At 36.1% G+C, this 24,486-nt stretch overlaps 1 protein-coding gene across 13 annotated transcripts in view; it reads right to left on the bottom strand.

Moving 5' to 3' along the window:
* The window catches only part of LOC143255390 (uncharacterized), a 187,450-nt gene that overhangs the window by 6,323 nt on the left and 156,641 nt on the right, over positions 1-24,486 (bottom strand). For 10 of the 13 annotated variants that reach the window (XM_076510971.1, XM_076510972.1, XM_076510977.1 and 7 more), the window contains 5 exons: positions 5,134-5,246; positions 4,405-4,647; positions 3,789-3,860; positions 2,795-2,968; positions 1,957-2,175 (listed from right to left, as the gene is read on the bottom strand). In XM_076510971.1, the coding sequence (XP_076367086.1) occupies positions 1,957-2,175; positions 2,795-2,968; positions 3,789-3,860; positions 4,405-4,647; positions 5,134-5,246 (821 nt within the window). Of the gene's footprint in view, positions 1-1,956; positions 2,176-2,794; positions 2,969-3,788; positions 3,861-4,404; positions 4,648-5,133; positions 5,247-5,628; positions 6,154-17,287; positions 17,336-24,486 lie in introns of those variants that run through there. The other 3 variants (XM_076510981.1, XM_076510982.1, XM_076510976.1) reach the window with 3 other exon arrangements.

Below are 24,486 nucleotides of genomic sequence, written 5' to 3'. Positions count from 1 at the left end.
TGCATCTGCATACCACAAGTTAGTATTGCTATATGTCAGTACTAATTGTAATAAAATGTGGATTTTAATTAGTTTTCCCTATGCCTCAACACCTAAAAAGGAAAACAATTAAGTTTGTATCTTTAGGTTACTGAAGATGTTTGAGTGATAATGGAGCAACATTCAGTTCGCTTTATTTCTCACTTTCATCTCCCCTTACTTTTAGCCACAAATTCTTATCTTACTTCATATAGTGAAAGCAATGAAATTTAATAAATTACACGTTACATTCTTTACAGGTTTTGGACGTGCACACTTTGACCCCAACCTGTAAAGAATGCCATTCAACATACTGTTATGAATTTTTATCAACTTTTCTTCTTACCCTACACTGCTGATTTCACAGCAATTTGTTTGATCAGAAAAAATATAAGACACAGTATATAGGGGTAGTGAAAAAAAACCTGTAGATATGCATTTTGGAAGTTCTAGCCGTTACACAAAAGTAATGTACAAACTGTATAATGGACAAAACTATTTTTATTCTTCACACAAACATCACCTTCCACTCTGACTTATCAGAGTCTGATCCTGATTGACTCTGTCATTTCACAGACGTCTTTAGCTCAAAATCTATATTGACACACATCTGATTTTTATGACAGGTTTATAGTGCTCACTAAAAATCTGTATTTCGAGAAGATACAGTTGATAAACTTGGAGTTATAGTTGACATTAACTCTCATATACTCGGTCAGTTTAATAAGCTTACCCCATGCACATTCAGTTATGTGAGAGAATACATGATGTTTTATTGTACAAAGTACTTTAACTATGGAATTTGCTTGCACGATCTCCATGAATTTAATTAAGCCTTATGCATATCAAACCTCATAATATTTTGTACTATTGCATAAACAAGTTCCATATTACTTTGCACAAACTCTATAAATGTTTTAACCAAACTATAACTCCAATTAAAAGAACAATTAAACCAGTTAGGCTAATAAGGCATGATGGGGTACTGTAGTCAGCATAGCAGGAATATCAAAACCCAATATTGTAAACCCACAGACTTACAACTGAGTAAGTGAGAGGAAAGGGGGAACATGACAGAAGTAATGGGCAAAACTGTGGTATCTTGATCAGGGACCTTAACAGATAATCCACAGTGAAGTGGCGTAGGAATACAGGAGTAACTATCTCAGAGCCAAGATGCATTGTGGTACAACAGGCTCACTGAAAATTATACAAGTTGTACATAGTAAAAGGAAAGAATATCATAAAATAAGGTTTTACAATAAATGAAAAAACAAAACTCAATTGGATTGTAATTTCTGCATTCAATATGTATTGAGCAAGCTCTCAACTCTCCTCTCAGAGCAATGTTCTGGCTAACTACTATGTAATAATAAAGTTCTATAAGCACTAGACTCTAGTGACTAGAGCATGTGCATGGAAACAACATATTTACAGAATAATAGTACATCATCACAGTAGTGGCAAACAATGTAGTACAGAGCACTACAAAAGAAAAACATTTAAAATGACCTTTTTTCCTCCATCAATTCACAGCAGAGAAGTTGAAAGCTTAATACTGAATGTGAAAACAAAAACTAAATTGAGTTATTATTACTTTTGATTATTAATTTACATGTTATGAAATTAAAACTGAAGATCTGGCAAATTTACATTAAAAATTAAGAGTATCCTTGATGATGCAACACAAGGTATTAGAAAAAGGTGTGTACCTCCAACTGCCAAACTTTCACTTGATGTGAGAGAAACAAAATCATTACATCCATGCAACTGTAAAAAGGAAAGGCATGAGTTAGGGCTCAAATTCTTTCAGATAAACCTTACAGACCTTTGTTATGCTACTGATCACACATATTTTGATTATGTGATAGTGTACATCGGTAAACCAAGAAAAAAAATATTCTAATGATATTCCAAGACACAACTTGTAGTACTAACCTTAGTTTGAAGTGAAGAATGTGAAGAAACAACTTGTGGTTGTTGTTGAGCTGTCTGAGAGGACTGGGATTGTTGTTGTTGTTGTAGTTGTTGCAAGTGTTGTTGAGCTGCAGCAGCAGCTGCTGCTACCTGTGGACTTAAAACACTTTGAGGAAGAGAGACAGCAGCTTGGTTTGCTTGAAGCTGTAGGTTCTGAAGAGACTGCTGCATTAAAAGTCCCTGTATTAACAAAGTATAAAACACCAGTATTGTTGACAAGCTACCTTTAAATAAAAGCAAATGCAAGTTTTAAAAAAACTACAGAAACTCTGAGGTTTTTTTCAGCATCAACATATGAGAAATTCTGCAGTTTTTATAAAAGATTACAGAAAAACTCAAAACTTCATACATTTAAAAAAAGGTAACTTGTTACTACACTTCATAATTAACTTGAAACATGAAATTAATTTTAACTGTACCCAGCTAGATAACAAAGCAGGATGTTTCTGATAAGAGAGCAACAATTCCAGACAGTCTGTCAAATTTTATGACTTTTGCTTTCAATAATGTGAAGTATTTAAAGTTTTCAGAATTAATAAAAAAAGCTATGTTAAATTGAATAAAAATAAATATACATTAAAGCACATAATGATAATAATAATAATAATAAAAGTACTGACAAAGAATAGTTTATGGCTTCTTGATTCAAAATACCATATTTTTATTCACTTAAATATGTTCTTTATTAATACTTTTTATGCTTTTTCTCACCTTCCTTACTTCAATTTTTTTGCAGTTACTATGAAAGGCACAAAATACATTTTATGCACAAACTACTGTATAAAGCATTGTTCCATACCTGGTTTTGAAGGAAGAACTGAGCTTGCATGTTGGCTGATAGCTGACTTGGTTGAAGGAATACAAACTGACCCAAGTTCTGTAGACTCTGTTGGTGTTGCTGAAGCTGCTGTTGCAGCTGTTGAATATCTTGAGAACTAAGTTGTAAACCAGTCAAGCCTGATGTCACTGGAATCTATATTAGATGTTTGAATGCAAAGTGAACACAATGTTACTGAAATAAACATTCTAAATGTACAGATAAACTAGGCCTGATGTCACTGGAATTTATATTAGATATCTGAATATAAAGTCACCACAATGCTACTGAAATAAACTTTCTAAACGTACAGATAAACTAAGCCTGATGTCACTAGAATCTGTTTTAGATGTGTGAATATAAAGTAAACACAATATTAGTGAACTAAACATTCTAAATGTACAAATAAACTAAGTCTGATATCACAAAAATCTACATTAAACATATTCAAAAGTAATCTTAGCTAATGAGACTGAGATCTGAATTAGAGAAATAATGTGAACATGAAGGCATTGGGAACAACAATAATGTCATCAAACAGTTATTATTATAATAATCTGAATAACCATAAATAAATAAATGTTAATTATTCTGTCATAAAATACAATATATTTCATCATGTTAACAATTATAAAAGTTGATGGGGTGTATTTTTTACTGCTATTCTGATTAAAAAATAAATACTAATTTTATTTTAATCCTTACGAAAAAATTGATATAAGATCTTAATATATCAGCAGCTTTATCTTGCATGCAATATGCTAATGGTTATATACTTTCTGCCTCCAAACATCAGTTTTACTGGTCATTAGGAACTGCACTAAGATTTAATTGTCTATAACTCGTTCTTCACTCAAGTTTGATAATATGCAATTTGTGTAAATCAAAACCACTTATTATGGTTCACCAATAACCAGAAAACACAAGATAAATGTAAGTATACCCAAGTAAAACTTATCATGTGGACTTAACTGACCTTTCCCAGCTGAAACTGTTGTGCCAGGCCTGCCTGCATAAACATAGACTGTTGTGTTGGGGAAACCATTAACTAAACAAAGAAAAAAATGTTAACAAATTAAATTCCAGCTAGAAAATTAGAAAACTGGTGTGGATAAACATGTTGTTACATTTTAACATGGTGTTTGTAAACAGTGTCATTTAATTTCCTGATATTTAATATGTTATCTATACATTATTTTCATTTAATTTTGTTTCCAACAGCTGGACTTACAGTGCACACCATTACAAGGATTATAGACAGCTGTTGTACTTACAAAATACACTATTACCAGGTTTAGACACAACTGTTGGACTTCCTGTATACACTATTACCACATTTAGGACAACTGCTGGACTTCTCATATACACTATCACCAGGTTTGCAATCATCAATTGGACTTTATGCATAAACTACTGTGAGGTTCACACAGCTGTTGGATTTACTAGTAAACACTATTGCCTTTTTTATTTTACAGACAAATGATTGAATTACTCTGTACATGACTACATTTTTAAAGCTATTATTTGGACTTACTATGTAAACTTGTATTTGATTTAAAGATGGCTGTTGAACATCAATTATGTATTATTACCTGGTTTAAGGACAGCTGCCCTGCAGCCACTGCTGCAGCTGCCAAAGCTGCTGCTGTTGTGGTTGTTGCCACTGAAGTTGTAGAGAGAATAGCTGTAGTAAATGGTGTTTCTCTGAACAGTTGAGAGGTGGCCTGAGGAGTAGGCATTGAGGTTGTGGATGTCTGGTTACTGGACAACATGTAGCTTTTACTGGCTTGACTTGAATGAATAGTGGCATCAATTGGTTCATCATCATCCATGGCCTGAATGAAAAAGCCAAATGTACAGTCTAATAATGAACAGGTTACACAATGTGCTTTGCAATTTTAACATGATGCTGTAAGAAGATATACACAGCTACATAAGTAAGACAGTTTAGCTTAAATCTTCTAAAAGTGCTTTTGCTGTATATTTGGTATAAAATATATTAAATGTCACACTTTCTTAAGTGCAGAATTTTCTTAATTGCTATTTAAAATTCAACTTGTACAATGCTTTGTATGTCTACAGAATATATTTCCAAAAATGTACTAATAACTGCTTACTAACAATTAAGAATCCTATTGTTGAGTAAAGTAAGCTAATTTAAAATTGATTTAATCATCTAAGCTACATGGTTTCACTCCATTGTGAGTGATTTGATGCATTCCTGAGGATAATTCACCATTTTGGAAAATATGGTGAATACAAAGGATTGTAATCAATCTATAATTTAATATTTTAAATTCTTCCTTAATAAAACCACTTACAAGATTGAGTGCTTTCTCCGAGTCACTATCTTCATCTTGAAGTAAATCTGCAGAATAATGACTAGTGGTACTGTCCTGGGTGTCATTGGATAGGTCCCCATTCATTCCTGGGTCTGACAGAAAAAGTAAACATGAAGAAACATTAGAATAATTTGTAGTATCATCTGTTATGTCTTCATGATTGTTCTAAAAACGTGTTTTTAGTTTGCCACAGTACCAAACAATATTTAAATATCTGTATTTCTTTAATTACAACCTAATACCCAGTATATGAGTTTCTACATATCTTAAGGAAATGAGCAAATTATTAAAACAATATTGATAGTGATGAACTTATCTATTACCCTAAATAGAAAAATAAATTTATCTATGCATAAGTTAATATTTAAGCAGATATACTTTTATTGCCTATAATGCTTATAATTACAATAAGGATGTTAGGAAACTATGTAAGTTAAAAATATCAATTTAAGACAAAAATACAAAACTTCATACCCTGAAATATCCATCATTCGTAAGTGCTAGGGTGTTAGGGTCTTGTGCTTTTCAATTAAAGTAAAGAAGTACTCTCTTGAAATAAAATTGTATTTAATATATAAGTAATTTTCACAGATATATAAATTAATACTAAAAAACACTGAACAACTTAAAAAGTTAAAACATTAAAACAAAAGTCCAAGTGCGTTTGAAAAATTACGAAATATTCTTCTGTAAATGCTTTTATTTAACTAATTAAACAACTTGACGCTGAAAAAAAAAAGTTCCACTTTAATTACAAAAATTAATGATAGAGGGCAACACAATACATATCATTGCTTATCTAAAACCGACGTAACACCTAAGTTTTCGACAGGTGGGCGTCTTACTCTTCATTCATCTCCGAAGAAATGTCAATTTGAATATGATTTACATATATATAGTCATTTTAGTGAAATTAAATAATTACATTTAAATAAAGTTAAATAAGTAAACAAAATCATGAGGAAGGACAGCAATAAAAACACTACATCCCAACCTCTGATTTATTATATTATAACCTTAAATTTTAAGCCAAAACAAAACACATTAAAATTAAACAAAATACGCTACATTGAAAAAAAAAAACCTAATTCACTGACATAAAATATTTACGACAATAAATGTGTCAAAAAAGATGGATGATGGGGAGTAATTTGGATGGAGGAAGATGGAGGAGTGTTACATACCACTCTTTAATTTTAGGTATAATAAACATATCTTAAAGAAATGCTGCAGCAAATATACAAAAGACGCAGGAAGTGTTACAGGAGAAAGAAATTTGTCGAAAAGACAGAACGGAAGGGAGGCAAGAGAAAGTCCCCGCTGTTTCACATCGTCACATTTTGAGGTACAATACACATACGTAATGAAATAAAAACCTTATAACCAGAGCACTTTCGAAATGTGGACTTGAAGATGAAAGGCACACCTTTCGAAAGCGCTCGGGTTATAGGGTTTTTATTTCATTTCTATCAAGACTTCTTGAGCCTACGTATTTTTCTAACATCATAAATACACGTGCGTAAAACGTTTAATGATTTTTATTAAAAAAAAAAAAAGGATCTTAAAGTTTTCCCCAACTAAAATATTAGATGACGGCCCTGGATAAATGTACTTTTTCTTTTCTCTTTCCAGCGAGTTAGGCTCTTGTTCCAATAAAAATAGAAATTGTTGTTGTTGTTTGTAACTAAGCACAAAGGCTATACAAAAAACTACCTGTGCTACGCTTACCAAGGGTATTGAAACCCGGTTTTTATCATAGTACGTCCGCATACATACTGTTGTGTCACAAGCGGGAAAGTTTATAATATGAAAAAAAATCCATAGGCCTGCAATTAATCAATCGATCAAACAGATGGGCCTGTCATTTATTCCCAGACACTATGCTGCATGATCTTGTTCACGGTCGACTGGCACCACTCAATGTTTATGCATAAAGAACAGTGAGGGTGTCCAGATTCAAATCAATTCTTGGTCGTTCATCTTAATGACAAGGTTGAAGGAACTGACCGAATTAAAAGGTCTGACCCATTTCCAACACCGAGAAGAAAAATAATTTCAAACAAGACACACGTTCTTGTAACGTGTCTTGAAATAAGGCAGCAAATTAAATCATGACACATACACACACACACACACACCGACCTCGCTTTTTTATTATTATTTATCTTTTACATCTGATGCCTTGTCAATAGCAGATCAATTACTCTAAATGAAAGTGCAAAACGCACTCTACTCAAAATTGATTTTTTTTATTAGATTTGTGTTCTTCTTCAACAAGATGGCTTTTACACTTGACCTAGAGGGCAGACCTCGCGTGCAATAACATGTTCGACCTGCTTGGAAAATTCTGTTATACTTAAAAAACAAAGGCTATATTAACCCACATTAGCTTTAAAATCGCAACTCTATTCCGAACAGACTTTACTTTACAGGACCAACCAAATTCTTTAAAACATATGATGGTAGTTTTACCTTTGTTTTGACGCCATGGAATTTAGATTAACGGTTTCTTGTTATTACCCCATGTATAAGTACAGCAATATTAAACATTATTATTTGTGCTAATTGTTTAAGCTAATATCATGTGATGCTAAATACTCTTTAATTAGGACAACGTAATAAAATATACTAAATTTGTGTTGAAAAGTTCCCAATGAATAATAAATAATAACCCTCCACTCATATGATTATTTTGAAAACTAGAAACTGCTAATCTGGTTTGTTTGTTTGTTTTAATGTTTTAAATCAGCCATCGTTAATCCAAAGGACATAAAAACTAAAAACGATCTACTTTTTCTCTTAGGTGAAGCTGTCCTAAAAATGTTATACGGATAGCTAACGTGACTTTTGCGTATGTGTGCACAAATATTTTCGTCAAATTTGAGCGTATTTTATTGAATAACTTTGCAAATATGGCTTATACTTACACCAAATGGGACTTCTAATTATAGGTTGAAAATATCTATCACTTTACTAAATTTGAAAATGTCCATAAAAGTTAAGTATGTTTTTCTATCAAATAAAGTTTCCGTACTTTGACAGGAAGAAAAAGAAAGGTAGAAACTAAATCAAAATTAAATGTTATATTTCAGGTGTTTCTGAACTGATTGCCTTAAATTTTCGTAGGTAAAGTAAAAGTCCAGTAGAGAATATTCACCAAAAATATGTGAAAGTTTAGATTACCACAGTCCGAGATACAGAAGGTGAAAAATCACTAAACTATCACTTCTGTTAATAACATACAGCAGCAGGTTGGTTTGGTCGCGCGACAGATCACAGTGTGTCTTGATCTGTCTAGGTTTTGGTACAAAATACTCAGACGATGCTGCTGTAGAATTGCGATCTCTATTATGAACAACTATCGTGTTTCATGATAAACAGATTGGCTTAAACAACACACAGAAATACATATACTGACGTGTGTTCTTAAGATTTATATGTCAGATAAAACATTGCCTGGTGGTTAGGAAGTTTAGCTCACGCCCTGCAGGTTAAGGAATCGAAAACTATCAGCAAACATATTCGTTCTTTTAGCCATGGAGGTGTTATCAGGTGACTGCCAATCCCACTATTTATTGATAAAAAGCAGTCCAAAAGTTGGCGGTGTGTGGTATTGACTAGCAGCCTCTTCAAAATTAGGGAATGCCAGCACAGATAGCTCTCAAGGAGCTTTGCGTGAACTTTAACAAGGAGCAGTAGATGAAATACAACGAAATACTGTAATAAAACAAGTTGATAACTGAGTGGAGTAAGCTGCAACGTAGTCACGATTTTCTGATGTTATACTGACTTGTGACGTGAGTGAAGAGCTAAATTGTGATAATTTCGTGCTGATTCCGTAGCTCTTGTAGCTTATTTAAAACTTAACACTATCCAAGTCTTATTACACTAATATCAAATTAAACACTGCTAAAATCAATTTCGATCACAGAAACGCTGCATCTGTTGATGTAAATGTCATGTTAAGTATTTGTATTTATGGTAAAGCCACTAATGCTATCTGCCGCCGTCCCTAATCTCATACTGTTGACCAGAGAGAAAGCAGCCAATCAGAAGCACCCCTTTCATACACGCTTTCAACATTTAAGAATTCATTTGAAGAAATCAAATAAGAACGACTTGAGATGACATGTGAAGAACGTTTTCAGTGTGAATGTCTTATGTAAACGATATACATCAAATAGTATCATTGTTCTGAAGAAAATAAATAGTTCAGCAAAAAACTTCCCTGCATGAAAGGTGGTGATGTTAAGCTAGATTGGATAGACTTCTAGCGAGAAAAATGACGATTCCTGGTCTTGTGACAGGAGAGAGCGAGGGGGATACACGCTTATCCCCCACGGAGAGCTTCTAGGTCCTGACTGTAACGATTAAACACAAGTAAGCTGGTCACACGGAACTTACTTCAACTCTTAATAGAGGGCATGCCGGCAATGACGGATTATGACGTATAACCAACAAAGACTATTATGCATGCTCTACGTCAATTTTTTATCGCTAAAATCGCAGCTATTAAGTTCTGTGTCAACGTGTCGCTTGGCTGTCGTGTTGACACTGAAAAATGAGGAACGGTTACGAGCAGCTGAAAGTAGCTAAATGACGTAGCGCGACTGTAGAATACTTGATTTCTCTAAGTTTCCGGACTCAACGAATAAAACACTGTAAAACGATCACAACTTTGAAACTTAAATGTAACATAAACTACTTTTTTTTTCTGCTTAGTTCGAAGCCAAATTGTTGGTGAGAGAAATAGTAAAAAATATTTCTAAGCATTTTCTCATAACAAACATATCGTATAACATTAAGATTATAAAGAATCATGGACTTTTTTCTGACATCATAGGTTCCAATAATAATTTCTGATGCCAAATAAGCGTGAGAAATGATGTTTAATAAGACAGTAATATCATTAAAATGTGCGTAATTACTATTCGACGTCCAAGCACAATATAATATTCTTATTATTACATTTTCTTAAAGCGATAAATACATATTAGAAAGTCCAATATTCTGCTTTTCTCAGCTACTTTTCTTTGGCCATATATGGTCATTTGGATCTTTCAGTTAAAGTATGCTAGTTACAACATGATAAACACACATGTATCCCGAATAAATATATTTGTAGGCGACGTCAAGCCTAGAAAATCGCTAGAAAGCAATGCGTTTTTGTTATTTTTTTAATCTGTAGAAACTGGACACATTCATCACTTCGGAAAGAGTGACAATCTGATCTGGCTACTCTAGTCTCTGGCAGTGATAAAAGACTAGCTCCTATAACAAGCCCGCTTCAAAAGAACGTGTTGTACAAATGACCAAAGCACTGAGAAATCAGCATAGTTATTCACGTTTTCTGACCAAATCTATAAAGTTCAGAACAAAAATGACTGGAAAGTAGCATTAAGAAAACCCGAACTAAACTAGAAGTGTAAAACCTATGGTGATTAAAAGACAGTTTGTCGTCAGTTAACTACATCCTCTGTTATTGATATTTTCGGCTATAATCCTAATAATACGGTTAGGCCAACTTAAATAGTTAAAATTAGTCCTAAATCCACACAGTAAACTAACAATGTAATATAACATTTATAACCGTTTGCTTGTTTTGCTATTAAACGTAAAACTAAAGAATGAGCTATCTTTTTCCTGTGTGCGTCACGTAGTGCAATATTTATTACTTGTATGAAACGTGATGAATCAGCTGATGAAAATAAAAAACACACAATATATAAACTTACAATTCATCTAAAATAAGATATACATCGGACTGCCAGCTTATAAATCATCTAATATTCTAAAAGTACAATGATATAAAAACAAAAATTTGAAAAACAGTTTTTTTTCCCACCTTCTACCTAACAGCTGACTACAATTTTTCATATACTGCAACTGAAATACTCATGTACCATTCGTTACAATGAGTGTCTGTTTCAGGGCACAGGTATGACAATTACAACTAACAACTGAAGTTTATCTTATAAATGAAAAGCAAAAAAAACGATTTCTAAAAATATACATCTTTTAAAGGCTGGAACATAAAAAATATGCTATTATGGACTATTAATAGATTATTTCAGCAATTACAAAGGTTTTCTGCACACTTGACATACATATTATTATTATGAACTTGAGTTTATCCAAGATTTAGTATGTATCGTGTTACCAACTTATAATTTACCACATATTTTAAACACACCATTCCTCACTCTAAGAGTAACTCCAGATTCTATGTAAAATTCCACTATGTTTTCCAATATATGATTCATCCATGGATCTAAAGACAGTTCCATGATTTGATACATACCGATCTCATCATCACCTTAAAATCTATTCACGGTTCTGATTCTGTTGTAGTATCGACATCAACATACTCCAAAGCGATTCATCCATCAAGTCATATTCATTCAAAAAAAAAAAAAAACCAACACAAAAGGACAAAAGTCCAGAACTAAGAGAAGGGGAATATTCCACTTAGTGGACAAGAAGATGCGAAAAAAAAAAAAAGAACTGGAATTAGCTTTCGACAGAACTGGATCACTAATCTAGTAACTTTTGTTTTAATGAATTAGTTTCGACAGAACTGGATCACTAATCTAGTAACTTTTGTTTTAATGAATTAGTTTCGACAGAACTGGATCACCAACCCAGTAACTTTTGTTTTAGTGCAAGCAATGGTAAAAACACCATTGTATTTAGAGAATGAAGTTGTGGCCATTAAGGTCCGGCTTTAAGCCTAATGCTCACTAAGAGCTTATATAACTGCTCTACAACAAAAGCACTGTCAGCTCCCGCCAATATAATCGAATTCATGACCTGGTTACAAACAAAGCTAAGAGTGAGCGTCAACATTTTATATTGAATTTGGTAAGGAACTCGAGAATCCTTCCCATACATCACAGCACGTTCACGATAAAATTAACTGTAGGTTGGAAAACTAAGGTGGAAAGCCATAGGAAAAAGCAAAACTGAATCCATCTTCTGACCACGGATGAAAACGTAAGAGAATGCTTCTTGGCGGCATGGTCTTGCTATCCATATAGAATAAGCTTTTTCAGCAAGCACTCTACAGAGAACTTTCCTGTATTAGTTCATTAGTTCTTCCTTAGAGGCGTAAAGTATCCTTGCCTGTAGACAGTGCTTATTTGTTTGTTTTGAATTTCGCGCAAAGCTACTCGAGGGCTATCTGCGCTAGTCGTTCCTAATTTAGCAGTGTAAGACTAGAGGGAAGGTAACTAGTCATCACCACCCACCGCCAACTCTTGAGCTACTCTTTTACCAACGAATAGTGGGATTGACCGTCACATTATAACGCCCCCACGGCTAAAAGGGCGAGCATGTTTGGTGCGAACGGGATTCGAACCCCCGACCCTCGGATTACGAGTCGAACGCCTTAACAGGCTTTGCCATGCCGGGCCCAGTCCATAGATAATGCAAAATGAATGTGGTGAATTTATTAAATCGTATTAAAACATAAGGGGGGAAGAGGTTACAAAAATAAAACGGTATAATACCTATGGAATTTTACAAATTATTATTTGTTTAATCACAGAACTGCTGAACAGACTATGTGTTGTGTCATCCGCGGGGATTGAACTCCAAGTGCCAACGTTATAAGTTCTCGAGCTTATCGTTAAGGCATAGGAGAATATACATACATAAATAGAACATATGTATATCAAGTTCCTATCACTTCGATGTATCTTAATAGATGCTGAAGCAAGATAATGAATTAGTGACACATATATGGATAAGCAACCCTGTTTAAGGATAATCAATTGAAATGTTATACGCTCCATGTATTACACGTATTCGTTATTTGTAAGCCCCTGTTCTGTCCTTTAATTTTATCAATGTTTATATTGAGACTAACATATTACATCACAGATGCGTGTAACAAACTAATAACCCCTTTTCTTACTGAAAAACTCGACTGGTTAATTTGGAAGTGTACAAAACCATGAAATGGAACACAAACCTTTCATGAGGGCAGCAGAGAATAACACTCAGATCTAAACATTACACTCTCATTTCCAGGATATCCATAATTCGTACAGTGTTCATAATGTTTTAATTATGCTTTTGCAAATGAGAACATTTATTCACGAATTAAGAATTATTAAAATAAAAAAGTAAATCACAACGATCGGTTGATTTTTATTAACCACAAAGCTCACAATGGGCTAATTAAACTGTGCTCACCATTGTATCGAAACCCGACTTTAAGCTGACCAACTGGGGAGCGCCATAATGAGAAAAATATACTTTAAATTTCATTGCAAATATTATATTTTTTGTCTCTTTCAATAACATACAAACAGCGGAAATGAGCAGAAAATAAAACTTCACTAAATTATTGACGATGTGATTTCTATGTATATGTGTAAATATGCACACAGATAAATACGTTAACGACTGCAAGGTTACCGAATTAAATGTTCGTAAGTACGGCATATTCTATATGAGAATACATATTGCATTTAGTACATTTCTCGGTATTTTTAAAAACAACAATAGGATAAACAAAAGTAATTTTGAGAACAGCCAACCGAGTTCCGATTAGATCTCCTGAAGAGGTTATCTGTTTCAGTCAGCTAATGCTTCTACACGTTTCTACAGCGTGGCAAGCTTCAGATGGTGAGAGGAGTGAAGAATAGGCTTAGAAGCCAAATTCATTTCTAGTCGGCCAATATGGTGAAGAGGAAGTTGGACAAGAGAAGAGAAGGGGACCTTATATGTCAACGTGAACCCACCGTTTGTCTTGTTACACACGAGTTAGAATTGTTGCCTGATTACATCAAGTTTCGAAATGCCGAAAAACAAACAAATAAAACAAGAGGGGTGAGAAGAATAAAAATGGTTCATCTTTCAGGACAAACAGCAGAAATTGTAGTTTTTAAATTTTGAAGGGTTTTCAAAGCATGAAAAATAACCGAAAAAAAAGTGAGTTAATCTTTACATATTGGTCTAATAAACAACGTTCGAGTGAAACTTTAACATTTTCAAGAATAGTAATTCAAAGAAAATTAAATATAAACCTTAACGAAAGCCACTTTTTACCATATTTCTTTAAACATAAGCATCACACAAAACATACAACACTACAGAAATTCTCCGAAGTATTTAGACATAAAATTTATTTCACCGGAACTTCAAAGTGTTGCTTCTGAAGTCACATTGTACGAGTTCTCAAACATTCTACTGTAATCAAGCCAAAACTCTGAACATTTAGTTTACTGAGTACCTCACCTATGCGATACGGAAACTCTTAACAAACCCAACAATAAATACAGAGTGACTATCATATGTACTGAAGTTTATTAGAAATATGTTCTAGGTCCAATCTTAAAAGCTTTACTGACTCTACAATGAATAAACATTGACTGCTGTATATATGTATTTTTTAAAGAGAAAATTAATACTGATAAAGTTAAGTAAAAATCAAAAGAAAGGATTGTGTTAAAACAGCAAATCCAAGTTCTGGCTAATTATATTAGTTTGTTATAACTTAAAAACAAGCCTAAGCAAAAATAAATAAAAAATAAACAAAAAACGCTGCACTAATTAAAAAGATCCAAGGGTGCAAGCTATAATGTGGAATATAAAATGTACCCTAGGTTTTGGCGGTGACTGCGGAAATAGGACTCACATTGCGGTAGGGGTACACTGTCTATCAGTCTTAACCTCCATTCGCCAGTCTCACGTAAAGAAATAAAATAAAACAATAGCAATAGATATTGAAATAGAAATTAGGAGAGCGAGATGTGAGTGCTTAAGCCCACAACGTCCCACATTTATTTCACCTTTCATTCCCTGCAGACAGTTGTGGGAAGATGACTGCTTTTCAAAGTAAAGAAGAAGAAAAACTTTATTGAAAATTAAGGTACTAAAAACGTACCTCTTTAAGTTGACATTCCAGCCCCCATTATGGTAGAAAGGCACTAATCGATAGCCCAGCAAATGAATTATACAAGTATGAAGAGTCTCATCCAGTTATCTAAAGAAACTAGTGTAGGTCCTAACCAACACCCATTTATTAAGTCTACTGTGACTATCATGCTTTAAACAAGCCTTATCGATTATTCCAATTTATAAATCTAAATAACGTATTTCTGTATTAGATATTGAAGTATTTTCAATTTCTTATTCTGCTGGATAAATAATGTTAATAATAATATTATATATTTCAGGATTATTTATACTAATTTACTCATCTAAATATCTGTAAGTTAAAGTAAAAATATCTGGATTTGTATAGTTTTCAATAAATCTATTCTCACACTAAAGTTGGTAAACTGTGTTTTAGGTCAGTGCTTTTCTTCTCCAGGGTCAATCGTGCTTAATATGATGTCTATGATCATACACATTTTGACAAACTTTCCACTAACCTTTCCTAAACGTGGATGCTAGCTTCCAAGATCACATACAGTATCTTATTCGCGTACTAGGGCACATGCCTAGCATTCTGATATTCTTTAGGGGTCGGAAAGTTTTCTCTCCTAGCCATAGCTTTCATATGCTGTGTATGATGGTGTTGCTACGGATTGTTTCAATTCTTTTTCTTTCACAGTGAATATTAAAGGTTTTCTTCTGACATGATGTGCCCTCTGGTTCTATAGCGTTTGAAAATCTTCTATCCATATCTTATACTTCGGAAAAGAATGAGAAAAATCTCTGTGGAAGAAGATCAGTCGTGCACTAAACACAGAAATACTAAAAATTCCGCCCGTGTTGACACACCACTGAACTTTGTCTTATAGCTCTCTGTGCAGTTAAAACTGAGACTTCTTCCCACATTACATAAAAATATATGGTTTTAAACTGAAATAATCTCAGCATAAACGACAACATACATATTAACTTTAGCCTAAATACAGACACGTTGTTCGCATAAACATATTTGTTTTAAAAACTGAATTACACTTTTCAAAGTCCATAATATCTCTACAAAGCCATAAGAAAAATGTTACATATTCAAGTTTAATATAGGTTAAAGATAATACATCGTGAATAATTTTTTAAATAAAACTTCCTGAAGTTGAATCACTTTAACTCATCAGTCTAATCTCGGGAATATCTTTTACGTTGCAAAATAATGACCTAATAAGCAAATTTTAGATCGTCTATGCGTCCCAAGATTGAATTATTAATCAGTCCTTATACCACCAACAACAAGAAGAACAACAAAAGGATGTTAGTCCTCGCTCTAGATCGATGGCTGTCACCCACCTGCCATAAACCGACCATCTCCCATCCTTTAGGCCCCGTGAGTTTAGGCTTCCTTAAGATCAAAGACTGCCTGCTCTGCGTTGATAGCAATGACCAGACTTCCCGGGCCATTTGGAGAGTCAAGATAATCCAAAATGGAAAGAAGGAAATCAACATAGCAATCAATTCTCACATGCCCGTGATGGGGATATTTTATTAAAAGAACCAGCCAGTACCAGGCGATTTTTTCTTTTAAACTGGCTGTGCATACTGTAAACATTACGGTATTTTTCATCGGTAATACCAATGAAAGAGTCAAATGTTTTAAAAAACAATCATAATACAATTCTAGTTTCAATACTTATTTCCTCAATTAAGAACAGACGTAACTTTTTTTTAAGTAAAGAAGTTGGTTGTATTTCAGTAAAAGCTATTTTACTATAAGAAGGGGTAGCTGGATCTGACAATGAGTGAATTAGATCTACATTCTCTCTACTCTGATTCTGTAAAGATTGTTTTAGTATAAGAAGTGGTAGCTGGACCTGACAATTAGTAAATGTGTCTTTAGTCTGTCTATTCTCATGTTGACCTGCTGATACAAAAGAGTACAGAACTGTATGTGATTAGTTATAAAGATCAGGTATGAATACGTAGAAACATAAAAAAAAATAAACATTCAACCTTACAAACTCCACTGTTGTGAACTGTATAGAAACAAACCCTCGGAGAAGGGGAGATACAAGATGAAATGTTTTAAACACATACTGACAGTACTCATTTTTGTAACGTTTGGAATACATATTGAACATAAAAACTGACTCAACGTTTTTAACATATACTGACTGCAATATCTAACACGTTTTAAACATATATTGAATATCAGCAAGAAGAAATGCACGAGAAACTGTGTAATGTTTAAAGCTATATTTACCTTTATAAAACTAAGAGCAATGTGGCTCCTTCTTGATCATTGTGTCCACTAGAGAGTGAGAAAAATTATAAGTTACACTATTTGCATTGTGATTACACGTCACAATTTTGCTATAAGCTTATCTTTTTGCAACGATATACTTCACATGCAAAATATAAAATACATACGTGAGCAAACAATTAAAGCAGCAGCAATGATAATTTTAAATCTTAGGTGATTTAAAAAAGAAGAAATTAAAATATTTCAACAAATCGCCAGGCGGATATTAAAACAAACATGTTTTATGAAAATCGGAACTATCCGATCATCCTGATCATCGACAGGTAAAGCCACATCACGAAATCCGTGTTGTTTTCATATCAACCATGTGTGTATGTGTTTTCTTATTACAAAGCCACATCGAACTATCTGCTGAGCCCACCGTATATCAACAAATACTGTGTTTCCTGTTGATTGATTGATTTAGTGTTTAATGGCACAAAGCAGCTAGTCTATCTGCGCCAAACATCCGGTAGAAAGGTAAAAATAAAGTAAATGTAGTAAAATACATAAAAGGAAATGAAGGTAAAACAAAAAAGTATAAAACCAATGTTGACACCTAGTCTACAACGTTAAGAGAGAAAGCACAGTAAAAGTTGTAAAGTACTTACTCTAGCAAAATGGTAAAGAACATAACCTGCCAGGAAGACTAACAGGTAAGTTCAAGAACCACCGTCAGTCACCTAAAGTTGGCCTTTCCAGTCCTGGTTCCAGGTTATGTGTCATAGCAGCCATTATCAAAATGTAAAAGAATAAAAGGTTTAAAAGAGACATAGCAAAATCGTAATAATGAGTAGCCAAATGTCCAGTAAAAAGATAAAGGTCAAATAAATGGAGTAAAATTTGTAAAAGTAAATGAAGGTAAAACAAAACAGCAATTAAAACAGAAAATGGCGTAAAAAACAATATTGACATCCAGTCTACAAAGTTGTAAAGGATTACCTGCAGCAGAATGGTAATGATCATAACCCGCCAGGAAGACTAACAGGTAAGTACAAGAATCACCATCAGTCACCTGAAGTTGGTCTTTCCAGTCCTGGTTCTGGGTTGTGTCATTATGGCCAGTACCAAAAGGTCAAGTAATAAAAGTGTGAAAAGACATGCAGCAAAATTGTAATAACAACTTGCCAGGACGACTAATGGGTAGTTCAAATGGATAGTTCAAACATCAGCGTTAGTCACCTGAAGTTGGTCTTTCCAGTCCTGGTTCCGGGTTATGTGTCATTATGGTCAGTACTAAAAGGTAAAGTAGTTAAAGTGTGAAATGACATGCAGCAAAAGTGTAATAACAACTCGCCAGGATGACTAACGAGAAGTTCAAACGGATAGTTCAAACAGCAGCGTTAGTCACCTGAAGTTGGCCTTTCCAGTCCTGGTGTCGAGCTATTTAATGTTCTGGCCATTTTACAATGTCAAATTGAACGAGAGAAAATAAAACTGTAAAAAAGGAACCACAATTAAAAAGGTGTAATGAAGAAATATGCAACACTTAAATGAGATGAAAAAGATTATTGGCCATTAAAAAATTAAAAACGTTATCAAGGTGGACACTGTCACCATCACCAATAACACTGTCCAATGTTACAGATAGACCCTGGGAAAAAATATGTTTAAAATATTGCCGTCGATGAGAATTGTAACGATGGCAAGAAAGTAAAACGTGGCTGATAGTGATTTGAGTGTCACACAAATTACACATTGGTGCATCAGTTCCAGATAAAAGAAAACGATGAGTTAAAAAACGGTGACCAATGCGTAGTCTAGTTAGAACAACTTCCTCCTTCCGAACTTTACGGAAGCTAGACGGCCAAAGTCCAACATAGGGTTTGATTTGAAAAAGCTTGTTGTTGCGTTGTTCACTCCAAGTGGACTGCCAGCTGGCACGGAGCCGAACCTTGAATACAGGACCATAGTCCATGTATGGAATAGGCACAGTGGTGATAGTGCCGGAGCAGATAGATTTAGCTGCCGTGTCTGCAAGCTCGTTCCCGCGAATACCAACATGGCCTGGTATCCAGAAAAACTGGACAGAAGTAGCTGTTAATGAGAAATGGTCCAGTCGGATTTGAATATCAGCAAGAACAGGATGTGAGCCAACGTGAAGCGATTCCAGAGCCAGTATAGAACTAAGCGAATCAGTATAAATAGTGCAGTTAGAGTACTGCTCAGATGCAATATGATCTAGGGCAAGAGATATGGCATACAGTTCAGCAGTGAACACAGAAGCTGTAGAGGGGATTCTGTGAGCAACCACTGAACCACAGCAAACCATAGCAGAGCCCACTGAATTACCTGATTTGGAACCATCTGTATAAATGGGAACTGAATGATTGTTCGAAAGATGTTCATTAAATAAAAGACGGTACTTCCAATCTGGAGTATCTGCCTTTTTTAGATGACTGAAAGAAAGGTCACATTTGGGGGCTGTAATAAGCCATGGTGGAATGGGCTGACCTGTGGAATCTGCAATGTTATCTAAGGACAGACCCAATTCATCCAATTGCGCCCGCATGCGAAGGCCAAACGGAGCAATGACAGATCGTCTCTTCTGAAAAGTATGGCCCAGCGAAAAAGGAAAACGCAGCCCCAAGTGGGATGCTTTGTTGAGGAACGAAGTTTCGAAGTATATTGTAAAGATAGTTGCAAACGGCGAAGGTGCAGAGAAGGTTCATGAGATTCAACATATAAGCTTTGAACTAGAGAGGTACGGAAAGCCCCAGTGCAGAGTCGAAGTCCTTGGTGATGAATGGGGTCCAGCATCTTTAAGGCCGATGGTCTTGCAGAGCCATAGACCATTGATCCATAGTCGAGTTTTGATCGAATAAGAGCATGATATACCTTTAACATCGAACATCGATCTGCTCCCCAACTAGTAGAGGAGAGGACATGGAGGATGTTCAGTGCTCTTGTGCATTTGATCCAAAGCTGCTTTAAGTATGGTATAAAGGTCAGTTTACGATCAAAGATAAGCCCCAAGAACTTGGTCTCCGGGACCACTGGCAGCAAAACTTCACCAATATGAAGTTCAGGATCAGGGTGGATACCCCATTGACGGCAAAAGTGCATGCATACGGTTTTAGAGTGAGAGAAGTTAAAGCCGTTCGCCATAGTCCACTTCAGTACACGATTGAGGGCAGTTTGTAGTTGCCGCTCAATATATCTCATGTTCGACGACTGACATGAGATGTGAAAGTCGTCAACATTGAGCCCGTTTGCAACAGTAAGAGGGAGTTGTTCAGTGATGGCATTTATCTTTATACTGAAAAGTGTGACACTCAAAACACATCCTTGAGGGACCCCAAGTTCCTATACAAAAGAACGGGAAAGTGTCGAACCCACACGAACTTGGAATCTCCTGTCCATTAAAAAAAATTTAATAAACATGGGTAAATGGCCACGTAACCCATATGTATGGAGGTCTCGTAAAACGCCATACCTCCATGTTGTGTCGTAAGCTTTCTCAATGTCAAAGAATATTGATACAAAATGTTGGCGTTTGAGAAAGGCTTCTCTGATAGATGTTTCAAGACGAATTGGGTGGTCTGTGGTGGAGTGCTGTCGTCGGAACCCACACTGGATGGGCGAGAGGAGGTTGTTTGATTCAAGGAACCAAACAAGACGAGCATTAACCATCCTTTCTCAGGTCTTACAGAGACAGCTCGTCAAAGCAATTGGACGGTAATTTGAAGGAATATTGGGATCTTTCCCTGGCTTAGAGAAAGGTAAAATAATAGCCTGGCGCCAGGCATCAGGAAAAACATTCTCATGCCAGATCCGGTTAAAGACAATCAGAAGGACATCAAGAGAAGCAGGAGATAGATGGTGCAGCATGTCATAGTGTACATCATCAGGTCCAACAGATGTACTGGCAGACCGATGAAGGGCCATTTTCAGTTCCAAGAGTGTAAAGAGACAATTATAGTCAAAGAAACAGTCAGTTCGAAAGAAAAGAGGTGAACGCTCTGCCCGAGTCTTGATGGCCAAGAAGGTGGAGAAACAAGCAGAAGTGCTAGATACCCGGCAAAAGTTTTCACCAAGAGTATCAGCAATGCTCCAGACATCAGCCACCTCCTGACCATCAGAGAGTAAGATCGAGAGGGGGACAGAATTGTAGTGCCCATTAACCTTTCGAATCCTGTCCCATATGATCTTGGAACTGGTGGTAGAAGATATGCTAGTTGTGAACGTAATCCAAGATTCCTTCTGGCTTTGACGTCTTACCCACCTAGCATGTGCACAGGCCCGTTGGAAAGCGACACGGTTTGAAAGTGTGGGATATCTACGAAAAGTATCCCAGGCCCGTTTTTGAGCCTTCCGTGCTAAGTGGCAAGCAGGATTCCACCAAGGACGAGGATATCGTGGAAAACGTGTCGAGGTTTTAGGAATACACTGAGCAGCTGCTTGTATAATACAGCCAGTTACCGCTGCCACACAGTCGTCCATTGATGGCTTATTTACGATGGCAGGATCAAGTTCTGCGAGAGCAGTCAAAGTGGACCAGTCTGCCTGATCCAGCTTCCACTGGGACATGCGGGTAGGGTGGCATCGACCACGGCCAGTCTCTTTCAAAAGGATAGGAAAATGATCACTGCCTAGTGGATTACTGTCAACCCTCCATGAAAAATGGGAGAATAATGAAGGGGAGCAAACCGAGAGATCAATAGCGGTAAAGGACTGACTAGGTGCATGAAAATAAGTGGAAGAACCAGTATTGAAAAGAGAAAGATTGTGATCAGAGAGCATACGCTCTACAGATCGACCCCTCCTATCAATAACAGCACTTCCCCAGAGTGGATGATGTCCATTAAAATCCCCCAGGATTAGAAAAGGAGACGGCAACTGTTCAATGAGAGCATCAAGCTCTGATAGCTCATATGTCTCTCCAGGGGACAGGTAGAGAGAACAAACAGTGATGGTATGACCCAAGGAAACACGAATGGCTACGGCCTCCAAGGGTGTGTTGAGTGACAAAGACAGGGTAGGCACATGCTGTTCTACCAATTGTGCCACCCCTCTATGTACTCGTCCATCACACAGCCTGTCATTTCTGTACAGAGAAAACTGCCAAATGGTGACTGTATCAGCAGGTTTGAGAAATGTTTCTTGTAGGGAAAGACAAACAGGATGGTAGGAAGCAATCAGTGTTTTGATATCATCCAGATCAGAACGTAAACATCGACAGTTCCATTGTATCAAGGTGGTCATTTTTAAGAACGGGTAGGTGAAGTGGCTGGAGAACCCTTCGGTTTACGACCACGTCTTTCTTCCTTACTGTCCTTAGTCGGAGGAGGTCTATCAACCTCCATGGATCCTGCCCTGGGTCGAGTGGGCAGATCTTTGTCATTGGAAGGGGATTCCAGTGATTCAGGACGTGAACGAATGATTGTTTTGCTACTTGGGGTGGGAGAAAAAGATGTATCAGAAGAAATGCCTGTATTTGAAACTGAAGGACGTGGATCTTGAGGTTTGTTGGAACGTATGGGTGTGGAAGTCGATTCATCAACCTTTTTAACCTCGGAGGTCAAAAGGCCTTTCAGTTGTTTTGAAAACGATTCTCTTGGAGGCACAGAGAGATCTGTCTGCACTCCCACTGTAGTTGTGGAATGAAGTGCAGCAGCATATGTCCGAGATGGAGTGGTGGGCAGCAATTTCCAAGCTTCAGGATAACTGATGTTATGTATCGTTTTCAAACGCTGCACCTCTTTTTTCCTCCAACAATTTTGGGCAAGAATGAAAGTAAGAGGGGGTGAGAACCATTGCAATTGATGCAATGTGGGACCATGTCACATTCATATGCATCGTGGTCCTTGCCCCACAACGAGAACATGTCAGGGAACCACAACATGATGTCTTTGAGTGGCCGAATATCTGACATTGGAAACTTTGGAGAGGGTTTGGAATGTATGGCCGAACCCTGCAAATGACATAACCTGCCTTGATGGTGGCAGGTGCACGTGATGAAATAAATGTCAAAACGAGGGTATCTGTTGGCAGTGTAACTCCATCTTTGCGAGTGGAGATGCGCCTCACTGCAGAAACTCCTTGAGTGGAGAGACCAGCGAGAATCTCTGACTCGGGGATGTTCTTCAAATCCCTCTCAACAATAACTCCTCGTGATGAATTCAAAGTAGCATGAGGTGTAACCTCAATAGGCATATCTCCAATTGCCTTTGAATTCAAGAGGAGTTCACTATGTTGGGATGTGGATGTTTCAACCAATGTGTCTCCAGATCAAAGTTTCTTTACTGACTTTGGAGAGCCAGCTAGTCCCTCTATTCCCTTCTGAATAAAAAAGGGGGACAATTGCCCTAAAGGTTTTTCCGAAAGAGAATGTAATATAAGAAAATGAGGTACGTGTGTTACAGATGTTGAAGATTGCTGCTCAGAGTCTTCAAGCGGTGGTCGCTTACCCAGTGACTGTTTTTTCACAATTTTATTTAAATTTTTTGAAGAAGGATCCATAGGAAAAAGGAAAGAATTTCGGTACCCACTGACCCCACCCACCATGGAGCCCTAAGAGGGGACTCACTACAACATCAAACAAAGACTGCAGCAATGCGAGGGTTTCGTGAGCACTATACCCAAACACCAGCATCAGGCACAATGTCCACAACACCCGTTGAGAACTTCCAACACTGGTACTTGGTTGACTCTAGCCCAAGTGGACCAACCGATTGACCCAAGGGGAGCCACCCAAAGGCCACCCTCTACAGGAATTCAAGGCCAAAGTGGTGTGTTAGGGTTGGACCCCTCAACCGCCAGGATCCTCTCCTCTCCTTCACAGGTCGCCACGCAGGGCAAACACGTGGGTAGATGTTTAGATCCCAGAGAAGGTAACCAGACAGAACAGAACCTTCCCTGGGAGGTCCCCTCACCACGAACAGGAATCCACACCGAGGAGACTGTGTTTCGTAATATACTAACATGTCTACAAAAAGTAATACAAAACACTATGGAATGTTGAAGCACACAAAAGACCCTAAAAAAGTGACGAATGGCTGAAATGAATCAGTGAGCAATTTATCTCACAAAATATTTTGTCAGAAGTATTTTCTACACAATATTTTTTAATTTCAAAAACTTATTAAAAACAGACAAGGTACAACTAGGTGTACTGTAACTGATAAAGAAAACTATTTCAGTTTAACGAGAAATTCTAA

Source organism: Tachypleus tridentatus, chromosome 7, assembly GCF_004210375.1.
Source record: "Tachypleus tridentatus isolate NWPU-2018 chromosome 7, ASM421037v1, whole genome shotgun sequence".
In the NCBI taxonomy this organism is placed as follows: Eukaryota; Metazoa; Arthropoda; class Merostomata; order Xiphosura; family Limulidae; genus Tachypleus; species Tachypleus tridentatus.
This window is presented reverse-complemented; position numbering and strand designations above follow the sequence as displayed.